The 12,425-nt window shown below is 44.1% G+C and overlaps 1 protein-coding gene across 3 annotated transcripts in view; it reads right to left on the bottom strand.

Annotated features, from left to right (window-relative positions):
• efr3a (EFR3 homolog A (S. cerevisiae)) overlaps nt 1-12,425 on the bottom strand; it is a 578,128-nt gene that overhangs the window by 29,366 nt on the left and 536,337 nt on the right. For all 3 annotated transcript variants that reach the window (XM_049598484.1, XM_049598483.1, XM_049598485.1), the window contains exons 9-11: nt 11,528-11,606; nt 6,551-6,686; nt 149-316 (exon numbers count right to left, since the gene is read on the bottom strand). In XM_049598484.1, coding sequence (XP_049454441.1) covers nt 149-316; nt 6,551-6,686; nt 11,528-11,606 — 383 coding nt within the window. The remainder of the gene's footprint in view (nt 1-148; nt 317-6,550; nt 6,687-11,527; nt 11,607-12,425) is intronic.

The raw sequence follows: 12,425 nt of genomic DNA, 5'->3' as shown, positions 1-12,425 counted from the left end.
AAAGGAACAAAAACTGAATTTTGTTTGTGATCACAGAGAGTAATGAGTCTTTAAATGTAGATATGAGCATGTGGGTAATGTTTCAGGATACGATCCACAAATCTGAACTAATTCTATAACAAGACAGGAAGTAAGAAGCCTGCTGCACCGATGGTCTGGATGATGGCGTTCTGGACGATTCTCTCTTCGCTCTCTTTGCCGCGGCCGGATGAAACGCTGGTGCCGGAGTTTCTCCTCGAGCTCTCGCCCAGCTCGAAGTCCACGCTCATCCTCAGGTGCTTGAGCAGAGTGTTGAACACCTCCAGCACTGTGGGACCTGCAGTCACACACACACATACAGCCACCATAGAAGAAGTATGTTACAGTTAAAGCTTCTTGTTGTTGTGGAACTTACCTGCTACCAGCTAACTACTCATCTACTGTGAGACAAAGAGATTGTGAAGCAGTGATGAGTCAAACTGTCTCCGAGAAAAGTGACGGTCAGTCATTTCTTTCTCTTTGTCTGAAAGCACTTTTTTGAATGTTTTGGTCTCATTTAACTTCCACTTCCACTAAATTAGTTTTATGGTAAAAAGAAATCTTCTTATTCCACACCGTCTGACATATCTGGCATCTTCGGTAACTGAGATTTCCACTAGAATTTATAATAAAGCTGCGAGAGTTTGATGAACGTTTGGCTGCACAGGATCCATAACATTATGTCTATGACGAACATTTTTCATTTACCTTTCTTCCATGACAAAAACGAGGTGATGTCGAGCTAAAAATGCATGTAGATTAAAAAAAAAAAACTAGGACAAAATTTGTTTCATTTTCATTAACGAGACAAGACATGACAAAGATGTCACGCCTTGTTTCCACTTACACGTGACTGGTGTCCGTAGATCTGTAACTATATGGACTTCCAATGCAAGGAAGTGCATTTCTTTCCGAATAGATAGAAACCTGATAGAAGCTAAATTTATCCGTGGGGGAGAGACCTTTTTTTCCATCCAGTAGTTTGGAATATTCACTTGGAACACTACCAATGCAAAAAGAGGACCTGCCAGGCACATGGCATGTTTTGTGAAATATTTAATTAAAAGACGAATGAACGGCTGAACGAGTCATAATGACAATCTGAGTGTATATACTGTATAACCATATTCTAATAGAACATCACTCAGATTCACAGTGTGTTAAAAACTAGTCTGAGTGGGCGGAAGTTCGCTGCAGAGATCAGCCTCTCATTGGGTGGAACGAGCCACCCGCTGAAGTCCCGCCCCACCACCTCCGGTTGTGTAGCAGTTTTCAAGCGCACTGTTGCTGTGGCACCGCCAAGAACGATTGTGATTGGTTGAAAGAAATAAAAAAAAAAAAAGCCGGGGTGTTTTTTTCTCCAATCTTAAAGTGAGAGTCGGCGCAGCCAGACCTTTCTTTTCTTGAGAAAGGTCTGGTGAGCGAAACTATAAAAACTAGAAAAACAAGTTGTTTTTAATCAGACAAACTCACTCGACGATCAACAGGCAACTGAACTGAAGGAAATAGCTTGTTAGCTAGTGAGCTAAGCTAGCGCACTGTCAAACGGTCTGTCCAAAATCCACCACAAAGGTTCAGTTTCTGAACGTACTCAAGGCAAATTCTGCACTGAAATATAACGGAAGGGAGGAGTTTCACAGGCACATCAGATATCATGGAGATTCCCATAGGAATGAATGGACTTCCAGTTGCCTTGTCTCCATACACATATGTAAGTGGAAATGAGGCGTTAATGGTGGACTATCAGACAGTGAGTGCGTTTACATGGACAGTTTAATTCCCCTTTCATTCGCAATGAAAGTTCATTCCTATTAAAAGTGATCTTGTAAACACCTAATTCAGAATGAAAATGGCCAATGCGATTGAAAATTCAATCCCATGTAAGGGGCTGGAATATTCTGTTTCTAATTCCGAATTAAAGAATTTCTCGCACTTGTATACACTCATTCCTCTTTAAGTTCATTCCGGTCTTTCTGCACATGCTCGTTTCCTTGCCCTTCTGGCGCGATGACGTATATAGCGCGCATAGCAACGGGCTGAGATAGAGCAGTCGGACTCATTGCACTCACCGGTTTCCATTCGCCACAGCACGGTCTTCTATCTCCCTTCTTCGACCTTCTACCTCCCTTCTCCTCCTCAACAGACGAAGCATTAGCAGAACAAGGTTGTTGTCGTACTGCTGCTTCAAGAATATCAGCAAAACAAGCCTGAAAAAGGCACTAAGAACGGCGTCATCAAGCATCTTGTTATCCGGAGCGAGGACTACAGTGTTTTCTTCCGGTAAACGTAAACATGTAACATCCGCCCCGCCCCCTATCCAATCAGAAACCTTCCCTGCCCCAAACCTTGTGCGGACTCGAATAAAGACGATTAAACTGATCTCTGTGTAAACCCTCATTGGGAATGAATATTTCCCATGTAGACTACCTGGAAAGACATTAATTCTGAATTATTTCATTCAGATTTATTTCATTCTGAATGAGAAGCCGTCATGTAACTGCACGCAGTGAAATCCGAGAGCGAGGGTGCTCGTAGTTATCTTCAAATGCCGCATGAGCAACAGGCGGGTAAACTCCAGTAAATAGTCAGTGCCAGGATGTTTCTCTAGCCAGCAAAAACACTCAGCGTCAGCCGTTGGTGCGAGTTGTGAGCTGTAATTCAGCAGTAAATAATCAGCCGTGTGTGTCTGGCTGTGGATGGTGGAGCTGCTGAATGGATTTGTGGAGTTTCTTAGCAGAAGCGGTGGCTATTAGCCGCTGAATGGCAGTAGAGCAAGCAGCCAACGGCCGCCGGACTTCACAGCTTCACCCCGCAGGACTCCACTCAGTCCGGACTGCAGGTTTGTGGGTTGATGGTGTTTGACAGGCAGGTAGGAGGCTCAGTTATCTGTGAGTGTAGCTGTGCTGTAAGTAAACAGTCTGAACTCAGATCAGTTTTCTCTGACAGAGATGAAAGTTTAGTTTGAATCACCAACTCTGGTGAGAGGACACCAGTTTCAAAGTAAGTGTGTGCTCATAAATCAGCCCTTGAACCTGTCAAACAACGCTGGAGAAATGACATTTTGGATTATTATATTTGGAGCTGTCGAAAAAATTTCTGAATTTTTATGAAGATTTTGATTCTAATTTCTGATACATGAATTAGCCTCACTGGATTGGTTTGAAGATAAAAAAAAAACACATAGAAAACATAATTTTGACTAAAATGTCAGAGTTTTCGTCGACTAAAACTATGACGGATAAAAATGACTAAAATGTGAGTAAGAAGCATTTTCATCTCATGAGTAAGACTACATCTAAAACATCTGTCAAATTCAACACTGCCCTGTTTGGCTAAACACACTCCACATATAAAACCGATATCCATCTTCTCATCTGCAACATTGCACATTAAAGAATTTCCAAACGTTTCTTTAACACTGGATCTACTGAGGAAACATTACACAGGTGTAGATACACTATCACACCATTGTGCTATTCTACAGCACCAACACTGAGGCACAAAGTCACAACTCGATCTGAGACATAAACTTCCCCCACACGTTCACTGCTGTGTCTGTTTCAGTGTTAGAACACAGTTTACTGGATGACAAGTTACTAATTTTTCAGACTCCAATCTTGGCCAGGACTCTAAGATCTCAAAGGAGGATCGTAATTAGAATAAAAGTCAGATTAAAAATGAAATCAAAAACAGTATATGTAAATTGTCCACGCATATATATTACAAAATGTAAACCCTTGTAGTAAATAAAGTGTATCTCAGCACATCGAGGTGTTTCTGCTGTGATCACCCAGGACGCTTGTTAATGCCAGGTGTGTGGGGGAGAGTCTGTATAAACTGCTCTATACATTCACATTAAGTCTAACCACATTGTCATACTGTACCGAGCCACAGATTGGGAGGAGTCGTGATTTCACTTTCAAAGGCGAACACATCACTTCTTTTGGACTCTTGAATCATTCCTGTCCAGAGGGAAGGTTGTTTTTTTTTTCCCCAGGCAGAAGCAGTAAAACACAGGTCGGAGGAAATAATACAAAAAACATCATGAACTATAAAATGTATGATGTTGTTTAATTCCCTCTCAAATCTAAAATTAAGTTAATTGTTTTTAAGAATCATTTTCAGTGAATGTATCAGAGTGGAGGGGTTCGTGCGTCCCTGTGATGCTGGGGGCTGTGCTGTCGGGCACAACTGCTCCTGGTCTGAGCCACCCTGTAGGCCACCACCTGCAGGGATAGGCTCTGGGGTCAGCTGGGTGATTTCATGGATAGTACAGGGTGTTTAGAAACGATGGTATGATATTGAGCCAGTCTGCTATGCCAGGGATCAGCACGATCAATCAATCAATGAGATCGCAGGTACAAGTAGCCAAAATGAGTTTCCTCCGTGAGGTGGCTTTGCTCATCTTAAGTGTTTGGGTGAGGAACAGATATCCAGAGGGAGCTTGGAGCGGAGCCGTTGCGTCTTCAGTTGAGGTGGTTTGGGCATCTGATTAGGGCGCCTCCTGTTGGAGGTGTTCTGGGCCCCAGGGCAGACCCAGAACACACTGGAGGGATTATAGATCTCATCTGGCCTGGGAACATCTTGGGGTCCTTCAAGAGAAGCTGGAAAGCTTCGCTGGGGAGAGGGACATCTGGAGGACTTTTCTCAGCCTGCTGCCCCCTTGACCCCGCCTCGGATAAGCAGATGAATTATGGATGGTATGATTTTTAATACTGTCAAAAATACTGGCAACAATACAAAATATTCTTCTTTCCACTAAAGTGAAACAGACATGCTATATTAAGGTGATACAGTGCACAGCACATGCCACCAGAGGTCAGTCTCTGCTGGTGGAACCAAGCAGCAACCTCCACAGCTGGAAAATGAGTTGCCAAAAAACTGCAGTTCCTCTAATGGCCACTTGAGGCTGGCTCCAGAAACCAGCCAGAGCGGTACCAACTACATATAGATGGGCTCATCTTGACTCATAGCAGTTAGTCTGGAACAAAACTTCTGGAGGAGCTGGACACTTTCTTTTGCCAGAGTTGCTTGGGGTGGGCTCATGGGGGATACCCTGGAAATCCAGAGTTCTCACGAGAGCACAATTTGAATTTGCTCAGCAAGTCACTCTGGCAATCAGTAATGACTACCTATGCCCATGAAGCCGAGCTGCACCAATCACATCAATGTATCTGATATAGGCGGGCCAGAGGTGAGCTAAACAGATGACGACAGCGCTGCGACAACAAAGTCTGGAATCAGTCAGTAAACATTGCAAGATGGCTATGGATGAACACCAGTTGTTTGAAACGGCTTTGGCCGCTACAATGAACGAGTTAGACTTGGCTTTTTCTCTAAAAGAGGAACAGAAGACGGCGCTCGAGTCTTTCGTTTGCAAGAAGGACGTTTTTGCTGTTTTGCCGACCAGATACGTCAAGAGTCTAATCTACCAGTTAGCTCCGCTGGTAGCTAAGCTCTGGATACGTCACCCCGTGTATTGTTCTGATTGGTCGTAGTGTTATCCAATTGCGTGCAGTGATATTTACAAATGCATGCTTGGTGCCGCCCCTCGAGTTGGGCCATTTGCATTACTCATAGCCAGACCCTAAATCTGTCTAGATTTGGGTTTGGATTTCCAGGCTACATGGGGGAGGCTGGGTCATGTTTAAAGCCTGCGTTGCAGAGCAGTTATGATCAGAAGATTGTGCCTGTTGTGGCAACAACCTGAGAACGCACTGGTGGATGCCAGCAGTGAAGGAGGTGGCGTTTCAGGCTTGGTCGACCCAGAGGGGCAGCACCCTTAAAGATAAGGTCAGGAGTTCAGACATCTGGAGGGAGCACGGAGAAGAGTTGATATAAGACATAAGTGTTGATAGATGCCCCCTGGGTGCCTTCCTTTGGAGGTTTTATGGTATCCCTGAGCACGCTGGTGAGATTATATATCTCACCTGGCTTAGCAACGCCACCAGATCCCACAGAAGCAGCGGGAAAATGTTGCTGGGGAGTGGAAAGGCTTGCTCAGCCAACTGTTGACGCAACCCGGCCCCAGATAGGCAGCAGAAAATAACTGGATGTATATTTCTGTCCTTCCCAAAGGTGACAGACTTCATGCTTATTTAATTATCAGGCAATTAGCACATACAAACACTTCAGTGGAATGAAAGCATGGAACAGAGGGGAGGTTATGACAAGATCAAATCACATCAGCACCTTTTTTAAACACCTCGATTCTCTGTTTTTACTTCCTGTTCATGTTCCTTTGTTTCCTGTCAGAAAGAAACTGAGATACTGATGTAGGCGGATGGTCAGGTGACAAATACTAACAGATTTTGGTATCAAATCTGGGACCTCGTGATAACTGCTCTATGCTAAAAGTTGGGACTAAAGTCAATGAGTGGCCTGAGCTGACTTTGTTGTGTTTGACCAGTTTGTTTAATAAAAGAGTGCAGACTACACTGGAATGTAAAGTGATCTAATATGACACATGATATTCTGCTGTTTCCCGGGAAACTGGTCCAACAGTGGGAACCAGTCTGCTCCTGTAACTCACCCACTGAGCCTTTGGCAGCGATGGCCACAGTCTCCAGCAGGACCTGGACGATGCCAGCTCTGACCCTTGGTGTGTTCTTGTTGTGAGTGTCGAGGTGATTCAGCACCTGCTGGATGACGTGGTGGGAGTGCTGAGCCTGGTCGATGACAAAGACAGAGAGACGAAGAGGATTTAAGATGCGGCCATATTGATCCTGTTTTGAACAACAGCAGAGCTGAAGTCTGACAGCAAACTTCGTCAGCTGCAGCTTATGTGCAAATATTTGAACTGAGAAGGAATCAGAAATCCAGCACACTGTCAGTCACATTTCGGTGAGTGGACTTAAAACGCTTCTTCCATAAATTCTGAAATTGATTTTAAAGAAAAACAAGCTACATTTCCTGTTTCTATTTCCTTTTCAGTTTTTGTTTTTAAGTGCCTTAGAAATTAAACAGTAACATAACTGCAGTGCATCGTCATCTATTTCCTGCTCCTGTGGGTGGAGAAACTATTTTGTGTCTCCATCCTTGATGGATTTCTCCCTTTGCGGCTGCTTGAGAAGCCAACCCTTGAGAGCAAATCCTGTTGTTTAACGTTAATCACTAAAAATGTTGTGGAGCTGCTGGATCTCAGCTAGCCCTCGACATGTAGGTATCATCATCATCATCATCATCATCAGCTGCTGCTGCTGCTGCTGCTTTCAGATGGATTTTTCTTTATTGAAATGGTCCAAACTCTGTCGGCTTCTCCTGACAGCAGAATGTTTGACTGTGTCTCTGCAGGACAAACCCTGGGTGCATTTGTTTTCTGTCACTAAGATCAAGCAGACGCCCGATGTCGTCTCCTGGCAGACAGAACAACCCCCCTTGGACAGATCACAGAGACAAAACTCTGCCAAGTCCTGCAACACACACAACACACAGACATAAAAAAAATAGCAAGACACACACACACACACACACACACACCTGGGCCCCAGCACCACTGATTGTGTTTTATGTGTGGCAGCACCTCGGAGTCACCTGGGAACTCCTGGACGAGCGACCAATTAAACAGACAGACAGAGTAAAGACACAGAAAGCAGGAGGTCTGGGCTAACTGTGAGTGTGGGTGAGACACAGAGTGCAGATGGGTGTTGGAAAAATGTAACTGACAGTAATAAGTGCACCAGCAGTCTAATGATACATATCTTGGCTTCTGCTCAGTGTGTGTGCATGTGTGTGTTTGTGTTTGTCAGTGTAGTCCATTTGTGAGCATCAATCCTAAACGAAATACATGAGTATTTCTTTGTAACATTAAATATTTATGGCTTAATGTGAAACGATGTAATTTTAAGTTGAGGAAAAATAATTTGTGGTTATTTTTTATTAAAAGTTTAACACTAAAAAAATTAGTCTGCTTCATCAGGTCTGTGTGGGTGTGCATTGATCAAATTTGTTTAACAGGTGCAACACAGAAAACAGTTTTGTCGGTAAGGTCCGATGTAAAAGCTTAAACTGGTTTGATTTTATGCAAAACAGCTGAAGCGACATTTGTCATTATGACAGCTTAAACTGTGTTCAGTATTACTTTCTCAGTGCTCACAGGACAGAACAGGCAACATGCTGTCTGCTTCTCTCACCCCCAAACTAGAACATTCTACTGCAGGGAGGCACACTGGGAGGCAGCTACACTAAGCTCGCTCGCTCCAAGATGGTTAGTAACGCCACAGGTCTGGTGTTTTCACTGTGAGTTATGAGGGTGATGGTGAGAGACAGTGGTGGATAAAAACACACCGAGCCACATACTGAGCCACCGCCCAGCTACAGACTGTAGCCCTTTGCCCAATCAGTCTTTTTTCAGCATTGGCAGTATAAAAACAAAATCGGGGAGTGCAGCAAAATGCCGCCTACCTACTTTTGTTTATACAGAATGTGCCTTTTTCGGGGCAATGGGGGGCGTGAGCAAGTAACAAAACGTGTAGCTCAGCGTGTGACGTAAACAGTGACGTGGGAGGGAAGCCGCGGCTAGTCAGGCGGCGATTCTCTCATAAGTCGGCCCGTCCTTCACCGTCCCCGTCATCTGATGGTTAATGGCCTCTTTGTTTGCGAGGACAAGGAGGGCGCGCAATTCCTTGTCTCCCCAGTTGCTCATCTTTACTGTGTCTGTCTATAGGCTGACCAAACGTCCTCTTTTGCCCGGACATGTCCACTTTTCATGTCCCGTCTGGGGCGTCCGGGTTTTTTTTTTATGAGTTGATGATAATGTCCGGTTTTCCATGTCCAAACCCGACAGTCATTCTGTTTTGTTATGTCCGAACCCGAACTGAGCCCAACATTACTTAATTACTAAAGCACTGAGTTTGTGTCACACAGTTGTCATGGTTACAGGCTATTTAACAGGCCAGCCGTGCACCATGGGTGGAGGGAGGGGGGAGACCTCCGTGTTTGAGACGGGAGGCGGGAGGTCCGAGGCTTCCAGCGAGGGAAGAGGGAGAAATATAACAAAATAAGATAAAATAGGAGACACCTGTCTCCCTCTTTTATTTTATTTTCAGCGTTTAATCAAGGCGGAGGCGGGCGGCTGGAGGTCCGAGGCTTCCAGCGCGAGGAGAGGTAGAAACAAACAGCCAATGTGTGTGTGTGTGTGTGTGTTATGTTCAGGTGTTGTCACGTAAATAACAGTGCCCAAGCAATAAACAGGACAGACAATAGGATTTTATTTTTGTTTACACTACATTTTCACTGAAAGCTGACCGAATCCGACCCGAGCCCGAATACGATTTATACATTTTTGACCAAACCCGGCCCGACCTGTCGGGACCCGTCGGACTTGGATCGGGTAGCCACACTCTAGTGTGTGTATGTGTCCCCTATTGGGGCCTATCTGAATTTCTGTCTTTGAGAGATATTATTTTGTAATATAACTGAATTTTCTATCCATACATATAAACTTTAAATATATTGAAATTATAAGGCATCTTTGAGTAAACTGCGAGTGTCATTTAAGTAGGCTATCTCGTGGCCGGCCGAGTGTCCTCTTTTTTGGAAATCAAAATATGGTCACCCTAGTCTGTCAGGTTTGTGTTTCCCTCTTGCTACTAGCTGCTCATTCCTGCTATCAGCTGTTTCCTGTTTATCCACCTCCAGTGGGTCGCACGTGTGGCCTCATCAACAGCTCCTCCCACAAGTCTTCAACAGCCCCTCCCATTGCGGAAGGCCGCCTCGGTCTGTTTAAACTAAAAGGGTTCCGCCAATATGTCTACCCTACAAGGCGGGAAATTGGGCACCTCGGATCAACTCGCCAATCTGGCTCTGTGTGTCTAAACGCTCGCAGCTTGCCGGCAAAGCGGCCCAACATTCGCGGAAAATCTGGCAGTGTAAAAGGGGGCTTCTGCTTAGCAGCTAACCCAGTAGCATAGTAACATACACGACCCCTGAGCCAAAGAATGAGCAGCTGTGCAGCCACAGACTCTTTAGCAGCAAAGCCAGCAGCCCACAAAGTCACAGCACACACACACCTGCTGAACCAGGGAATGAGAGCCACTGTGGGCCTATGGCCCCTTGTTCAGCAGCTAACTTTATCACAAAATACACACCCACAGCAGTGAGCAGTAACTGCTGGCAGGCCAGGTCACAGATTCAGGCTAAAAGACTTAAAGTTCTGTAAGTGATGGCTGTTTAGCTTGTGTTCATATGACTGACATTTAACAGAGATATTAAGACATTTATTAATTAGACTAAACAAGTTTGGAGAACTTGAAGGTTATGTTAAATAGGATAGCTCCTTTGCATCTGGCTGGAGGGAGATCGTCACGGAGCCAAATGTTTCTGGTAAATGACCATCACTAAAAACCCTACGTTGCCCGTGGCTGCTGATTAATGTGCGACAACTTGTGGTAAAATTTGGGACACCAGTCCAGTCCAGTGTTTGGCTTTATATGAAACTGGTTTAAAAACTGCTACACCGGTCCAACACTAATCAGGAGGACATGAATCCTACCAACTTCAAACCAGTGACAAGACAAACAAGAACACAAATACACAACTCTCTTGTGAAATAAAAAGTGTTTGAACTTCAGCAGTTTTAAGGGATGAAATATTACGTTTGTAATGACTGATGTTACAAATATGATTTTCAAGAGATGTACTGTATACATATACATAAATTCTTTGCAGGTGCTGGGTAGTAATTATCTGCACAGAAAGTTGGACCGAAAAAAGACTGTGTGTGGTCCGCGTAAAATAAAAGAAGAATTTGGACTGAGACAGAAGTGTGTGGGTGTGTTTTTCTGAGGGTGGTTTTTCTCTTAAAAGGGTAAATTTGAAGTTTCAATTTCCTTTAAGGTCAGACTCCTGACGGATGAAATTTCCATGGTAACGGTGATATCTGACTGGGGAGAAATTTGCAGTATGAATTAGAGATAAAACTGGTATGAAGGCTTTTTACTGATGTGGACAATTGGGAACATAAAACACTTCCTGTGGCAGATTTCTGACCCAAAAAAACCCCCCCTTAGTAGTCAGTCCTTCCAGAAAAAGCAGATAAATAAAAAGTAAAGGCCTTGTCTGGGTTAAGAGTTACCTCAGTGAAAGAAGCAGGACTGACTCTGTGCAGCCTGAATAAAGGAGCTCCTGAGAAGCAGAATTCAGAGCAAAAAAATACCCCAAGAACAGTAACAATGGAGTCAAGCATGAATATAAAAAAGACAGTGAATCTGAGGAGCGCAGTGATCAGCTGTGCTCTCCATCTGCCTGTGGAGGCTTCAGGGACACCACTGACTTCAAGCCTGAGGCTGGATGACAGCTTGTCAAGATGACTGACAGGTGCTGGAGCGAGATCCAACAGAAAGAGGAGGGCGGGGCTAACAGTACACCTAAAGCTCCAATCTACAAAGATATATGACATACCTTTAAAGTCATACTGATATAAAACTTTCAAACTAAAAGTAGAAATTGAGTACACATGTTTATTTCACTCAGCTCTTGGTAACTTTTTCCCAGCGTGTGTGTGCAGTACCTGGATGGAGTACATGATGATCCTGAAGCAGGAGACAGCAAACTCATTGGGGTCCCACAGGTGGTGGTTGTCCAGGTGACTGAGGACAGAAGAAAAATAGACCATCAAAAGACCATCATTAATATTCCTACTGAATAAAATGTCATCTGCAGGAAGTCAGTGGACGGATGGATCATCAGAGCGTGTGAGTCTGGCACCAGATTTAAGTCACTGATTCCGGTTTGCCAGCAGTCAATGTTACAATAACTAAGTGTCTGCGTTTAAACATCACCAAACCTGAACCACAGAGGTGGCAGATCATAAAACAGTCATAGGTTTAGGAAGGCAAACACAAAGCAACCTGTTTTATCATTTAGAGAACAAATTAAAAATGGGTGGACCTTGAGCTGCGCAGCCTCCTGGCTGTATCAAAATGATTATAATGATTATCAATACCAATAAATATATATACAAAAATCAATGTCAGGAAAGACTTTTTTTGTTTTAAAAGGGCATTCTTTCTGAGCAGCTGTAGTTCAAATATCCACCTGAGTGCAGCTTCATCTCCTGTACTGTATATACAGTGAACACCACCAGACCTCACAGACCATCCAATAAAGTGCTGCAGGGATGACGTTTCTTTGACGGTCGATACAGAAGCTAGCGTGGTTCCCTCATCAAAAATCCCATGGGCTTTTTCCATTGGATTTTGGATTATTGCAGAAAATAAATTCTCTGGCAAACAAACATTTTTGATACTTACACGTATTGTTCAGCAAAATAATCTTCACAAATGAACACCACTTTTTGGTGAAGCGTATGTTTTCGCCAGAAGCAAAAAGCTAACGTGAGGCTGTAACTGCACTACGGTTGCATGACTTTAACGTCGCCACCATAACGAGGCCGTAAAGCGGTGTCC

Source organism: Epinephelus fuscoguttatus, linkage group LG15 (genome assembly GCF_011397635.1).
Source record: "Epinephelus fuscoguttatus linkage group LG15, E.fuscoguttatus.final_Chr_v1".
Taxonomy (NCBI): domain Eukaryota; kingdom Metazoa; phylum Chordata; class Actinopteri; order Perciformes; family Serranidae; genus Epinephelus; species Epinephelus fuscoguttatus.
The sequence above is the reverse complement of the archived record's forward strand: the minus strand, read 5'-3'. Positions and strand labels throughout refer to the sequence as shown.